Source organism: Sceloporus occidentalis, unplaced genomic scaffold (genome assembly GCF_023333645.1).
Source record: "Sceloporus occidentalis isolate IW3139 unplaced genomic scaffold, rSceOcc1.0.p SCAF_64, whole genome shotgun sequence".
Lineage (NCBI taxonomy): Eukaryota > Metazoa > Chordata > Lepidosauria > Squamata > Phrynosomatidae > Sceloporus > Sceloporus occidentalis.
In genome coordinates, this window is record NW_028317044.1 from 2,577,127 (window position 1) to 2,591,101 (window position 13,975).

The following is a 13,975-nucleotide window of genomic DNA, read 5'->3' on the forward strand; positions in this document are numbered from 1 at the left end:
CCTGGGATTTGCAGTTTAAGGACGACCATTTGGAATTCTCAGGCAGAGAGCGATAGCATGCCATCGAACTACAAATCCCAGGATATCATACACTGGAACCATGGCAGTTAAAGTTGATGATTATAATTATATTATTATTAGTAGTAGTAGTAGTAGTACTATTGTGAATGAGGCCTGGTTGATCCTCTGCTTGTAGCTCATCCCAGCCTGACTCTAAAGTGGAAAAGCAGAGGATGACTTCGTTGGCCACCCAAACTCCAATGTTTCTTCCCATGTTTAAAACGCAATCATTTTTTCCCCACATGCAGGAATTCAGTGCACTTTCCGTTTGGTTGGAGCAATTCTGGAAACACACGGCGCCAGGCGGAAAATATATGGGTTGCCTTTTTTGAATCTTCCCCCGATGCTGTGTCCCTGGCTCCCCACACATTTCCATTGCGAGAGGAAAAGAGCCAAGCGGGACTGATGTTTCATCCAAAAATAGGCAATGAATCTAAACAAAGCAGCATAACCTATTCCTTGGAGGCTGCCGCTTATTCAGACAGGCATTGCCTGGGGTGGATGTTTTGCTCAGAGAAAGGAACTGTTGATTTTAAAAGGAGATCTATGTGCCGACTGCTAAAACAGAGCACCACGAGAATAGAAAGAATCATAGAATCCTATTAGAAGAGACCCCAAGGATCCTCCAGTCCAACCCCTTTATTCTGCCATGCAGGAACTCTCAATCAAAGCATCCCCGACAGATGGCATCCAGCCTCTGCTTAAAGACCTCCAAAGAAGGAGCCTTTGAGACTGCATCTTCCACTGTTGAACAACCCTTAATGTCAGGAAGTTCCTCCTAATGTTTAGGTGGAATCTCTTTTCCTGTGACTTGCATCCATTGCTCCGTTGTGTCCTATTCTCTGGAGCAGCAGAAAACAAGCTTGCTCCATCCTCAACATGACATCCTTTTAAATACTAACCCTAACCCTAACCCTTACCTTATGAGGAACAACTCAGGGAGCTGGGGATGTTTAGCCTGGAGAAGAGAAGGTTAAGAGGTGATATAATAGCCCTGTTTAAATACTTGAAGGGATGTCACATTGAGGATGGAGTGACCTTGTTTTCTGCTGCTCCAGAGACTAGGACCCGGAGCAATGGATGCAAGCTCCAGGAAAAGAGATTCCACCTCAACATTAGGAGGAACTTCCTGACAGTAAAGGCTGTTCGACAGAGGAACACACTCCCTCAAAGTCTCCTTTGGAGGTCTTCAAGCAGAGGCTGGATGGCCATCTGTCAATGGGGATGCTTTGATTGGGATTTCCTGCATGGCAGAAAGGGGTTGGACTGGCTGGCCCTTGTGGTCTCTTCCAACTCTATGATTCTTCGCCAGTCTAAACATACCCAGCTCCCTACGTCTCTCCTCATAGGGCTTCATGGTTTCCAGGCCCTTCACCATTTTGGTGGCCTTCCTTTGGACACGCTCCAGCTTCTCAACCTCCTTCTTGAACTGCAGTGACCAAAACTGGACACAGTATTCCAGCTGAGACCTGACTAAAGCAGAAGAGAGTGGCACCATTCTCTCTGGGTCTTTCAGTGCAACTTGTGGTTGGCCAAAGGCAAGAGTTTAATCTGCCCTGGAAGCCCTGACCCCCTTCTAATCCGTCCGGTCTTTAGTATAAGCACAGTTATGTCTGCTGGGATTTTGTAACCCCCAGCATTGTTTTCCTTTGCTTCATCCTTTACATCCTTCATTACATGCCCCTAAGTTTTACCCGCCTCGACTTATCCACGGGTCCTATCAAAATCCATCATTTTAGCCCCCAAACCTGCCCTCGACTTATATATACTTAGATACGGCACCTTAATAATAACTCCTGAACTTGTTCCTTTAAAAGTAATAAGAAGACTGTATAAATAAGAAGGCCTGGATAATGTTTCGGTTGGACAGGTCTGTGCTAATAAAGGCCCTTTTAATGCAGGGAGAGGTTTCTTGGCAGTGGCTTTGTGCGTATTTTGACAGCTGAAAAGTGAGTATATAAGTTCCAGGAGGAGAACGCCAGACAAAGAGGCTCTGCTTGGTCCGTTTATTCAATGTTTATTTGCGTCGATGGGACCAGAGGCAAAAGCAAAAGGCTTATTTATTATTACTTATAGTATATATAATAGAAAGGCTTATATTTGGTAGAGAAGGCTCACAAAATGATACTTCCCAGAGTCTCCTAGCGCTGAGCCAGGGCAGCTAAAGCGGTCTCAAGCTGGGTTATTCCTGCAGTGTGTTTTGGACTACAAGGTGCCCAAGCTTTAAAGTCCTCCAGATGTTTTGGACTTCAGCTCCCAGAATCCCTGGCTGCTGCCCAATCTGGCTTCTGGGAGCTGAAGTCCAAAGCACCTGGAGGACTTAAAGTTTGGAAGCCATTGGCACAAATGCGCCTTTAGACAGAGAAGCAAGTCTGGAAGCAATGTTTGCGCACATCCAGATTTTGTGCAAATCTCCAGCCAAGGAAAGCAGAGGAAAACATCTGGAGGAGAGAAGGGAAAAGAACCCAGAGCAACTGTTGACAGCTGGAGAGCGCTCAGCCAATGGTAAGGGAGGATGCCTCCCTGGCCACGCCCCCTCCTTGCCTTCTCTCTCCCTGATTGGCGGAGGCGCAGACTGCTTCCCCGGCTGGAGGAAAGGCAAAGGCTTGAATGGGGGAAAGGGGAGCAGAAGGAGGCAGCCCTGAGATCTGCTTTGCAGCTCTAGGTTCTCTCTTGAGTCCGGTGGCAGCCAGGGATGGGGGCAAGCCCTGCTGCTGCTGCTCTCCCCGCGGTCCGCCACTAGCCATGGCCAGCAAAAGGAGCTCTTTGTTCATCCGGATCGTGGAAGGGAAGAACCTGCCCGCCAAAGACATGTAAGGATGCCAAGGATGCCTCCCCCCAGACCTTCCTCCTCTTCTCTTCCTCCTCTTTCCTTTTCCTCTTCTTCTCTTCTTCCTTCTCTTTGTTTTCCTCTTCCTACTTCTCTTTCTCTCCATCCTTTCCTTCTTCTCTTCTCCATCTTCCTCCTTCTTATTCCTCCTCTTTTGTCTACCTTCCTCACCTTTCTTTTCTTCTTCCTCTTCTTCATTCTTCTCCTTTGTCTTCCTCCTCATCTTCTTCCTCCTCCTCCTTGTTTTCCTCCTCCTCCTAATAGTCTTTTTCCTTCTCTTCCTCTTCTTCCCCCTTGTCTTCCTCTTCTTCTTCCTCCTCTTCCTTTTCTTCCTGCTTCTCTTCATATTATTCTTCCTTCTCTTTTTCCTCTTCTTCCTCCTCCTCCTTTCCCTCTCCTCCCTTCCTCTCTTCCTTTTCTTCTTCCTCCTCCTCTTCTTTTTCCTCCTCTTCCTCATCTTCTTTTCTTCTTCCTCGTATTCCTTTTCCTCCTCCTTCTCTTCATATTATTCATCCTTCTCTTCCTCTTCCTTCTCTTCGTCCTCCTTCTTCTCTTCCTCCCCTCCCTCTCTTCCTTTTCTTCATCCTCCTCTTCCTTTTCTTCTTCCTCTTCCCTCTCTTCCTTTTCTTCATCCTCCTCTTCCTTTTCTTCTTCCTCTTCTTCCACCTTCTCCTCCTCCATTTCTTCCTTTTCTCCTTCCTCCTCCCCTCTTCGTATTCTTCCTCCTCCTCTTCCTTCTCATCTTCCTCCTCCTCCTCCTCTTCTTCTTCACACACCCACTTGAACCTTATTATTACTGAAATGGCTAATCCCCCCTTTCTTCTCTCTCTCTCTCTCTCTCTCTCTCTCTCTATCTATATATAAATATTGCCCTCCTATTACTTTGCAAAACACTGTATAAAGGATGTATATGTATAAAGGATGGATAGAGTGGGCTCTTGTTATCTGCTGGGGTTTGATTCCAGGAATCCCCTAAAATCCATGGATGCTCAAGTCCCACTATATACAATGGTGGAGTAAAATACCTTATATAAAATGGCAAAATCAAGGTGTGCTTTCTGAAATGTGTGTGTATATATATATATATATAGGAATATTTTCAAGCTGTGGATAGTTGCATCTGTGAATAAAGAACCTGTGGTTATGGAGGGAGACCAGCTTGGGTTTTAAGGCAATAGAAACCCCTTCTAGCTGGGGTTTCCCTTCAAACCCATTGCTATGTTTTTGTACACACCCAAGGAGTTGTGAATCACCAGAGTGATCTATTTGATCATGCCTTTCCCCGCTTTCCTTAGCATCCTGAATTTGGGACTGTCTCTATAGTCTTCTGTATTTACAGCCATTAATAAAACAATCTCTGTGTATGACCATAAGGAGTCAATGGGAGGACAGAGCTTTCTTTCGCTTCTCTGAACATTCACAGATCATCGGTTTTTCTCTGCCGCTCCAGATGTGTTCTTCCCTAGGAATCAAAAAGGCTAAATATATATGTTTTGCCATGTTACTCTCCTCAGGGACCCCCAGAACTGTTTCTTTTGTGCAGGGCGGCAATGTTGGCAGGCAGGTCCCTATTAGTTTTGACTACTTGTAGCTACCTTAAAAATAAACGAAAATGCCACAAATTGCACTAAAACAGCCACCTCCATCATCACCAATCCGATGGTGGCAACAATCGGAGTACGGTCGGCCTTCAGTATCCATGGACTCTTTATCCAGGGATCGAAAATACTGTTAAAAATATATAAGTTCCAAAAAGCAAACCTTGGTTTTGTTATTTTATAGGGGACATCGTTTTATTATGCCGCTGTATATAATGGGACTTGAGCATCCATGGATTTTGGTATCCAAAGAAGGTCCTGGAACCAAACCCCAGCAGATAACAAGGACCCACTGTAGTAGTAGTAGTAGTAGTAGTAGTAATATAATAACACATTGCATACAATGGGACTTGAGCATTCATGGATTTTGGTATCCACAGAGGCTCCTGGAACCAAACCCTAACAGATACCAAGGTCCTACTGTAATAATAATAATAATAATAATAATAATATAACACATTGCATATAATGGGACTTGAGCATCCATGGATTTTCTTATCCATGAGGGGTCTTGAAACCAATCCCCAGCGGATACCAAGGGCCCAGTGTAATAATAATAATAAATAGCAACAACTAATTGTATATAATGAGACTTGATCGTCCATGGATTTTGGTGTCCAAAGGGGGTCCTGAAACCAAACCCCAGTGGATACCAAGGGCCCATGGTACCATGAAAGCGACAGCAAAATACTGACCATTTAGTACAGCGCTTCTTATACTGTCTGATCTGGGAGACTGCCAAGCATTCTTTCACAATGTGCCAAGGATGGGCACTACGCTTCTTTCCCGGAAACGTACCAGGGACCAGCAGCCAATGGCTCAGGGACCAGCACCGGTCCAAGGACCACCACTTTAAGAAGTATTAGAAACCTAGATTTGGAAGAGACCCCAAGGGCCATCCAGTCCAATCCCCTTCTGCCATGCAGGAATTCACTATCAAAGCATCCCCGAGAGATGGCCATCCAGCCTCTGCTTAAAGACCTGCAAGGAAGGAGATTCTGAGGGACCATCTTCCACTGTTGAACAGCAATTACTGTCAGGATGTTCCTCCTAATGTTGAGGTGGAATCTCTTTTCCTGGAGCATGCATCCATTGCTCCATTGTGTCCTATTCTCTGGAGCAGCAGAAAGCAAGCTTGCTCCATCCTCAACATGACACCCCTTAAATACTTACGCATGCTTCTAATACGGTCTCCCTCCTATCCTACCACCTTTACTTTATCAAGCATTATTGTCTTAATTCTAATGCCTCATGTCATCTCAAGATACAGTGGACCCTGAGTTTGGTTCAGGTCCCCCAGTGGATACTAAAATCCCTGGATGCTCACGTCCCATTAAATACAATACGTGTCCCTTATAGAAAGTGGCAAAATCAAGGTTTGCTCTTTGGAATTTATACATTTTTTAGTGTCTTCAAGCCATGGAAGACTGGATCCTTGGATAAAGAAATTGTGCATACGGAGGCCCAACAGTACATTCAAACTATGATAGCCTCAGTTGGGTCATTTTGGCTTCTAGGTTGAGTTCAGGCTTGGTTTGCTCTCAGATTCATTGATGGGTCTTTTTGGCATCCAATATTATTTGCCGGAGTTGAAATCGGAGCATATTCCAAAACGGCAGCATTTGTTCATCTTGCTGTAACACAACCAGGGATTGAGTCTGTTGTGTGGGTTTCCATGGCCGAGCTGGGATTCGAACCCAGGTCTGCAGAGCCATAGTCCAATGCTTAAACCGCTACAGGCTTTCCAACTGAGGTATATTTTTATACATATTTTTCTAACAACGGTCTTGTCAGGTAGGCCAATGGTACCCCAGGTTTTTAAAGACCCTTGGACCCAGATTGTCTGAAAGACTGTGGCTTTGTGAGCATATCCAAGGATGCATCATTGTAGAATGAATGCAGTTTGACACCACTTTAAGTGCCATGGCTCAGTGCTATGGAACTCTGGGATTTGTAGTTTGGTGAGACATTTGGCCTTCTCTGTCAGGGACCTCTAGTGCCGCAATGAACTGCAAATCCCAGGATTCCATAGCACTGAGCCATGGCAGCTAAAGCAGTATCAAACTGCATTTTTTTTCCTGCAGATGCAGCCTAGGACTCTAAAGAGACCAGGATTTGAGTCTTTTGAACTGTTTTAACTGTGCACTTTTAATGCAATCGTTCTTCCACTTGTTTCCAATTATTCAGTTGTTTTGTATAAATAGGACGTTTAGCTATTCATAGTTTCAGGAGGGGATTTTTGTGAGCCACTTTGCATTTCATGTTGGGATTACGGCAGGAGAATAACTAACTAACTAAATACCAGGCAGCTGGACAGAAAATATCCAGGGAGAAGAGGAACTGTGCTTTTGGAAAGCCAAGTGATGTGCGCTATTTGGGAGCATGCGTCTATGGAATCAGGCATCTGTTGGCGCATTGTTTGAGAAAGGAGCCTTGCAATGGGATTCTTGCAACAGTCCTCCTGTTTGAGCTTTTCTGTAGTCCAAAAATGGAACTCTTCCAAGAACCAGGAGTAAGCAAGGAGCAAAGAACGCTTTAGTGTTTAGCTATTTTTGGTGTGCATGTGTCTCTGTTTAGGGAGGGTTGGACTTATGTTTATACAGAAGAAAAAATCTGCTTTGTAAAAAAAATCCCGGTATTATCCTCGGATTTCAGATTTGGTCAAGCGGGAGCTGAGAGCGGGGGAGTTATTGGGCGCTACCGACGGCCGTGAACGCTTTCTTGGCAACAAATCCCACTTTGCACCTTAGCTTTGGATTTTTAAAAGTTGTGCATATTTCAAAGGCAGGAGCCTCTGGTGCAGGGCTTGACTTTGGCATGCATCATGCCTTCTTTTTCTGTTATTTGGGCATGAGCACCAATGCTTACGGTGTGAAAATGGCACTCACCCAGGTGCCTATGTTGGAGCTGTGAGTTTATCCAAAACTTTAGGCATTTAAAATGTGTTTTAGGCATTTAAATGCAGTTCTGGCGAGCGAGAGAACCTGACCATCAGTTATGTCTTTTTAAAAAATAGAAATATACATGCAGTTGGGTGCCCAGTATACAAACCCTTCTGACTGTAACACAGTCGCCTTTCCATATACATGGATTCTTTGTCCACAAATTCAATCACCCACGGCTCTAAAATGTCCAAAGCGATATCTAAACTGCAAAAAGCTGACCTCGATTTTGCCATTTTATATAAGAGTCGCCGTTTTCCTATCCGTTGCATTTAACAGGACTTGAATAGCCATGGATTTTGGTAACCAAACCCAAGCACATCCCAAGGCCCCACTGTAAAACAGTGTCAGAGTCCAACGCTTATGGAGGAAAACAACTCCCAGAGTCTGTTAGCTTTATATGCGCAATGTCTGGGAAGAGGAAACAGCCACTTTATTGAATCTTGCTTACTCATGCAGTTGAAAAGATGTGCAATTGTTCCCCAAGCAGCATCTTTCTTTCTTTCTTTCTTTCTTACAGACACTGTGTAAACCGGCAGGTGGGCCTATTTCTATGCTGTGATGGCCTAACATCGCATTTACTATGTGAAGACAAAGGCTTTCATGGCCAGCATCCATAGTTTTTAGTGGGTTTTTTGGGGGCTCTGTGTCCATGTTCTAGAAGAGTTTATTCCTGACGTTTCGGCAGCATCTGTGGCTTCGGCATCTTCAGAGAATGCTGGCATGGAAGAGAGTTGGGGATATCAATAATGTGTGATCCTGGGCAAGGAGGAGTGATTCCCATGTTGATCTGTGTATTGTCCTGTTGTTGATGTACCCTGAGGCTCGGCCATCAACAACAGAACAATACACAGATCAACATGGAAATCACTCCTCCCAACCTAGAGTCACACAGTACATATGTATATATATCCCATTCTCTTCCATGCCAGCATTGTCTGAAAATGCCAAAGCTACAGATGCTGGTGAAACGGCAGGAATAAACTCTTCTAGAACACGGCCACAGAGCACAAAAAACGATCACATTTACTCTTTAACTTTCCCCTCGAACCCAAATGCGCCGGGTGGCATACGTTTTAAAAATGATTACAGCCATCCATCCACATTCATAGATTCTGCATCCAGGGGTTCAACCATCCCTGGCATGAAATGTTGTTACTGTGAGTCTTTGAGTTGTTTCCAACTTACGGTGACTCTAAGGTGAAACTATCACAGGGTTTTCTGGAGCTGAAAGTGTGTGATACAACCAAGTGGGTTTTCATAGCCAAGCAGGGAAGCGAACCCTGATCTCCAGAGTCACAGTCCAGTATAATTACTTGCAGTATAATGTCATGTGCCTTGACTTTATCTATGTTACAAATTGGAGGCAAATTGGTTAAATCCCATGCAGAAACAGGATTTAAAAATCCACTTTTGCAGGTTGTTTTTCAGACCTGTTGGCGTCAGTGAGAAATAATGGGACATTAATCTGAATGCAAAGTCGACAAAACACACTCTTCTTTACTTTCGGGAAGTAAAGTAAAGTAAATCAAGTTTCTTTAAATCAAGTTTCTGCACAGGATCCATCCTATGTGATAAATGGCTAGGTTTCTCACTAGGGGATGTATATTTGTATGTATATGACTGTATATAATAAACCCCACAAAACACTACACCACTATGGCTCTCTTGAAAACATTTCCACTTCCCCCCTAAAAAATCCCAAAAGCAAACTCTGATTTTGCCATTTTATATTGGGACGCCGTTTTGTTATTCCATAGTATGCAACGGCATTTGAACATCCACAGTTTTCGGTATTCAGAGGGAGGGTCCTGGAACCAAACCGCAGCAGATACCAAGGGACCACTGCACCCTACAGAATCTATCAATAGCAACTGGTAATGATAGCTATAACAGGACTTTCATGTTCAGAGCAGTCGTGGCGAGTGAGTTCCATGTCAGTGAGGCGGTGAATCCAGTCCAGGGTTTAATACAGGCTTCAAAAGAGCTGGACATATTCAAGAATAGATTCAGCACCTTGGAAAACAGCTGGATAAGGCTAGGGACCTTTCCCAGGGCTTGACTGCTGCTGCGTACATGGAGCATACATGCGCAGGTTTAGAATTTCGGCCAGTCAGCATTACTCTTAAACAACCAGATACTTGTAGAATTCAAAGATATAGCCGTGTTAGTCTGTAGAATCAATATGTAGCGCAGTGGTTCCCAACCTGTGGGTTGGGATCCCTTTGGGGTGGAACGACCCTTTCATAGGAGTCGCCTAAGACCATTGGAAAACACATAAGTGCATATAGCAATGAAAATAATTTTATGCCTGGGGGTCACTATAATAAAGGGTCGCGGCATTAGGAAGGTTGAGAACCACTGATGTAGAGGGATCTCGTAGCACCTTTGAGAGTCACTGAAAGAAAGAAGTTGGCAGCATGAGCTTTTCTAGGCTTAAGTCTGCTTCCTCAGATGCATCCCAGGCGCATTATTGTTTGTTAACTTAATTGGGATAAATTATTTGCGCAGTGTCAAAGTAACCTGTGAGTTAGAGTGCACCCAATGTCAAATGCATCTGAGGAAGGAGACTTAAGTCTGTGAAAACGCATGCTGCCAACTTCTTTCTTTTGGTTAGTCTCAAAGGTGCTGCAAGATCTCTCTCCAACAACAAGATACTTGGTAATATGGTTTTTGTTCCGATTTCCCGATCGTTCTGCGCCTCTGCCCTCTTCCAAACTCCTTGGCATTCTTTTGACAGCTGAGATTACTCCTGCCATAGAATCGCAGAGCTGGAGCCCTTGCTTCAGAAGCAGGGAGGGAAATAAATAAGAGATGCACTCTCCATCCCTCGCCTCCCATACGCAAATGCCCCAGGTCATGCCTTGCAACTCCCTCCCTACCCTCTCCTTGCATTGTATTCTCTTGTAACAGAGGAGAAGGGGAGCCCATTAATATATTAAAAAGAAAACTCCCTGGGCAAGCCGCAGTGCCCTTGCGAACTGGATCATGTGAGGCCAGTGATCCCACCTTATCACTCTATGCTTCAAAGAGCTTAAGAAAGCTACTTTCTTGAACGACAGAACCCAGAATCCCCCAGCCATCATGACCAGGGAGGACCTGCAGTCCCCAATCTCCCTGTTGCCTCACCTGCTTCTTCGTCTGAGCTCATAGCTGTTTATTGTGATACTCAAAATGGTGGTCCGGGGCCTGTGCCACAAGAGTTTGCAAGGCTTTCAGAAACTGCAAATAGGATAATACAGAACCATCACTGTTGGAAGAGACTGCAAAGGCCATCTAATCCAACCCTCAGCCATGCACAATATAGAACTACTTCTCAACGAGGCCCATCCAAGATGCATTTAAAGGAGAGCCTACCGTTCTCTGGGGCAGTCCATTCCACTGTCCAAAAGCTCTTACTGTCAATAAGTTCTAGTAGAGCCTAAATACACTAAAGGCACCAGATCCTGTCTTATCTTGGAACCTAAGCAGGGACATCTCCAGGCAATACACGGATCCCTCCATATTTGTGGCTTAGATATGTGCGGCTTTGATTATAATAAATAATAATAAAATAATTATTCACGGATTTGATTAATATGTTCTCTCTAGGAATAGCTAGGTCCTCCAGTGCAACTCTATGGGCAACTTAAATGAAAAGCTGCACCAAAAGACCTAGAGATCCCTAGAAAGAATACTCCACTAGGCCTTTGTAGCTCCTCCAGCGCAGTTCTATGGTCAGTGTCTGTTGGACGATGACCACAGAGTTGCACTGAAAGACCTAGAGATTCCTAGAGAGGATACTCTACTAGGCCTTTGTAGCTCCTCCAGCGCAGTTCTATGGTCAGTGTCTGTCGGACGATGACCACAGAGTTGTACTGGAAGACCTAGAGACTCCTAGAGAGGTGTCCTCTCAGGTAAAAACATGGTCTTTTTTGTTATTTGCAGTTTTTCCATATTCATGGGGGTCTTGTGCCCCTAACCCTAGCGAATATGGAGGGACAAGTGTACTTTGATAGAAGACCACCAATGAATACCTGGTGTGTTGCAGAGGAAGGCAATGCCAAACCACCTCTTAGTCTTCCTTGCTTAAGAAAACCTTATGAAAAGTCCATGGGGCTGCCGTAAACTGACAGGCGACTTGATACACATTGAGTATCCCATATACAGAATTCCAAAAATCTGATCTATTCCAAAATTGTCCACATGAGAGGCTGTGATAGTGACACCTCTGCTTTCTGATGGTCATTGTACACAGACTTACTGTATATACCCATGTATAAGTCTAGACATTTAGGTCAAAAACTGACCCCAAAAACCTGAGTTGACTTATCCACAGGTCAATGTAAGTACTCTATCTTAACTCTTAACTCAAGAGTATAACCTGTCCTGGAAGCACCGACTCCCTCCACTCTCTCATCTATCCAGCCTTAAGAGTAGGCTGTAATTTTGTAAGTTCTTTGACATTGTTTTGCTTTGCTTCATCCTTTAGATCCTTTGCTACATGCCTCTGAGTTTTACCCTCGACTTATCCATGGGTTACATCAAAACCCATAATTTCGGCTCCAAAACTTGCCCTCGTGGTCGACTTATAGTCGAATGTATACAGTAGTTGCATACACAACATTGTTTAAAATATTCTGTATAAAGTTTCTTTCAGGCTGTGTTGATAAGGTATACATGAAACATAAATGAATTTCATCTTTAGACTTGGATCCCTTCTCCTAGATACTGCATTGTATATATGTAAGTATTCTAAAATTTGAAAATATTGGAGATCCAAAACAGTTCTGGTCCCAAGCGTTTCAGATAAGGGGATAAACTCATAATGTTTAGGTGGAATTTCGTTCTTTCTATAAGAGTCCAAAGGCATGAGAATATGTCCCTGCAGCCCATCCAAAAAGGGACTTAGGTATGTGTAACTGCACTTACACACACACACACATGTCACTAACAGGATTCTCCTGTTGGCTATGGCTAGAAGTAGTGAAGGCAGTAGAAAACAGTTAATCCATGTAGTTGTTCATTGATAAGATTTAAACTCTAATTCAGTTATATCTATGTTGCATCTTTTCCTCTTGCCATTTTGAGAGAGGCGGGTTACAAACCGCCATAAAGTCTGCGCTCCGTGTGTACTAGGGTTAGCAAGGGCCGTATTAGGGTTAGGAGGGTTCTTACCTTCCTCACGGCCCTTCTTTCCAGTACGCGCGGAGCACGGACTTTATGGCGGCGCCCATCCACATGGGCGCCGCCATTTTGACGTCTTGGACGCTGTGCATCCAGACGTGTCACGGCGGAAGTGACGCCACGAGGGTGCGCTCCGCCCCTCGCGGCGCCACTTCTGCATTTCGAAAAGGAGCGCCATTTCGGCGCTCCTTTTTCGCTGCGCGGGGAAGCCTCACGGTCTGGCCACTGGGGCTTCCCTACGCAGTGAATGGCAGCGGCAGGAAAACGGCCCCAGAGACTGCAAAGTGTCATCTTATGCGCCATACGCTCCATCTGCCCTGATTTGTCACTGAACTTTTTCAGCTGCTTTTAAAATGTCCCGGTTTCCATCTGTGAAACGCTGGAAAGTATGTTGTGCTCAGAATTCCTTTGCTGGCTGGGGATTCTGGGAGCTGTAGTCCAAAAATTAGTTCTGTAGAAGGTGTTCTGACAGACCAAAACATGGAAATTCTCATACAATGAGCCCTTGGGACATAACATCCAAGCTATAAAAATCCGTAGATGCTCAAGTCCCATTATGTCCAACAGTGTAGTCAAATAGTGCCCCTTATATCAAATGGCAAGATTTTAGGTGTGTGTGTATGTATACACACACACACACACACATTTGAATATTTCCAAACCGTGGATGGCTGAATCTATGGATAGGGAATCTGTGAATATGGAGGTCCGGTTGTATATTATTGTGATGTTCCTTATATATGTATAAACTGGAAGAGTTAGCATTGTCTATTTAAGAGGAAGATGGGGAAGGTCTCTGTTTTATTTCTTTCCCTAGATTTTTTCTTTTACAATTTCACTTCTTTCTCCTCTCCAAAACCTGAGCACAGAGAGACGCTTCTCAGCCCGTATCATAAAAAACATGTCCCCCCCCTCCGCCTTCTCTCCTTGGGTTGCTGGGCCTTTGGTCTTCAATAAACAGCTTCCCTAAAGGTCAACCTCAAATCATTTCCTCACTCTGGTCTAGTTTATAGGCTTTGTTGACAGAACCACAAAGTCTCCAGTTACCCAGGGAGGACTTTCCAGTGAAATACATACACAGAAACACGCTTTGCCTGGGGAGGGGAAGCGGTGCAAGAAGACCTGCTATATAATCTCTAAGGAAACCCTTAAGCGAGGGGGAAGTATTAGTCACGGCAAAAGGAAACAACGGCGGGTGTGTAGTTGAACACACACAACAGGCAGAAGCCAAAACATTTCAAAAGAGAGGCCAAAGTTAAGCATTGGAGGTGGCACAAAACAGATCTGTGCAACCGTGCTACAAAGATGCTTGGTTTGACTGACGTAGGGTGCATCTACACTGTAGAAATAACACAGTTTGACACCACTTTAACTGCCCC

The 13,975-nt window shown here is 44.5% G+C and overlaps 1 protein-coding gene across 3 annotated transcripts in view; it reads left to right on the forward strand.

Moving 5' to 3' along the window:
• The first annotated feature begins 2,667 nt into the window (after positions 1-2,667).
• LOC149287111 (ras GTPase-activating protein 4-like) overlaps positions 2,668-13,975 on the forward strand; it is a 42,726-nt gene continuing 31,418 nt past the window's right edge. For all 3 annotated transcript variants that reach the window (XR_016277544.1, XM_089493539.1, XM_089493540.1), the window contains exon 1: positions 2,668-2,873. Coding sequence is in view for 2 of the 3 variants with exons in the window: in XM_089493539.1 (XP_089349665.1) it covers positions 2,671-2,873 (203 nt within the window). In the remaining variant the exon portion in view is untranslated. The remainder of the gene's footprint in view (positions 2,874-13,975) is intronic.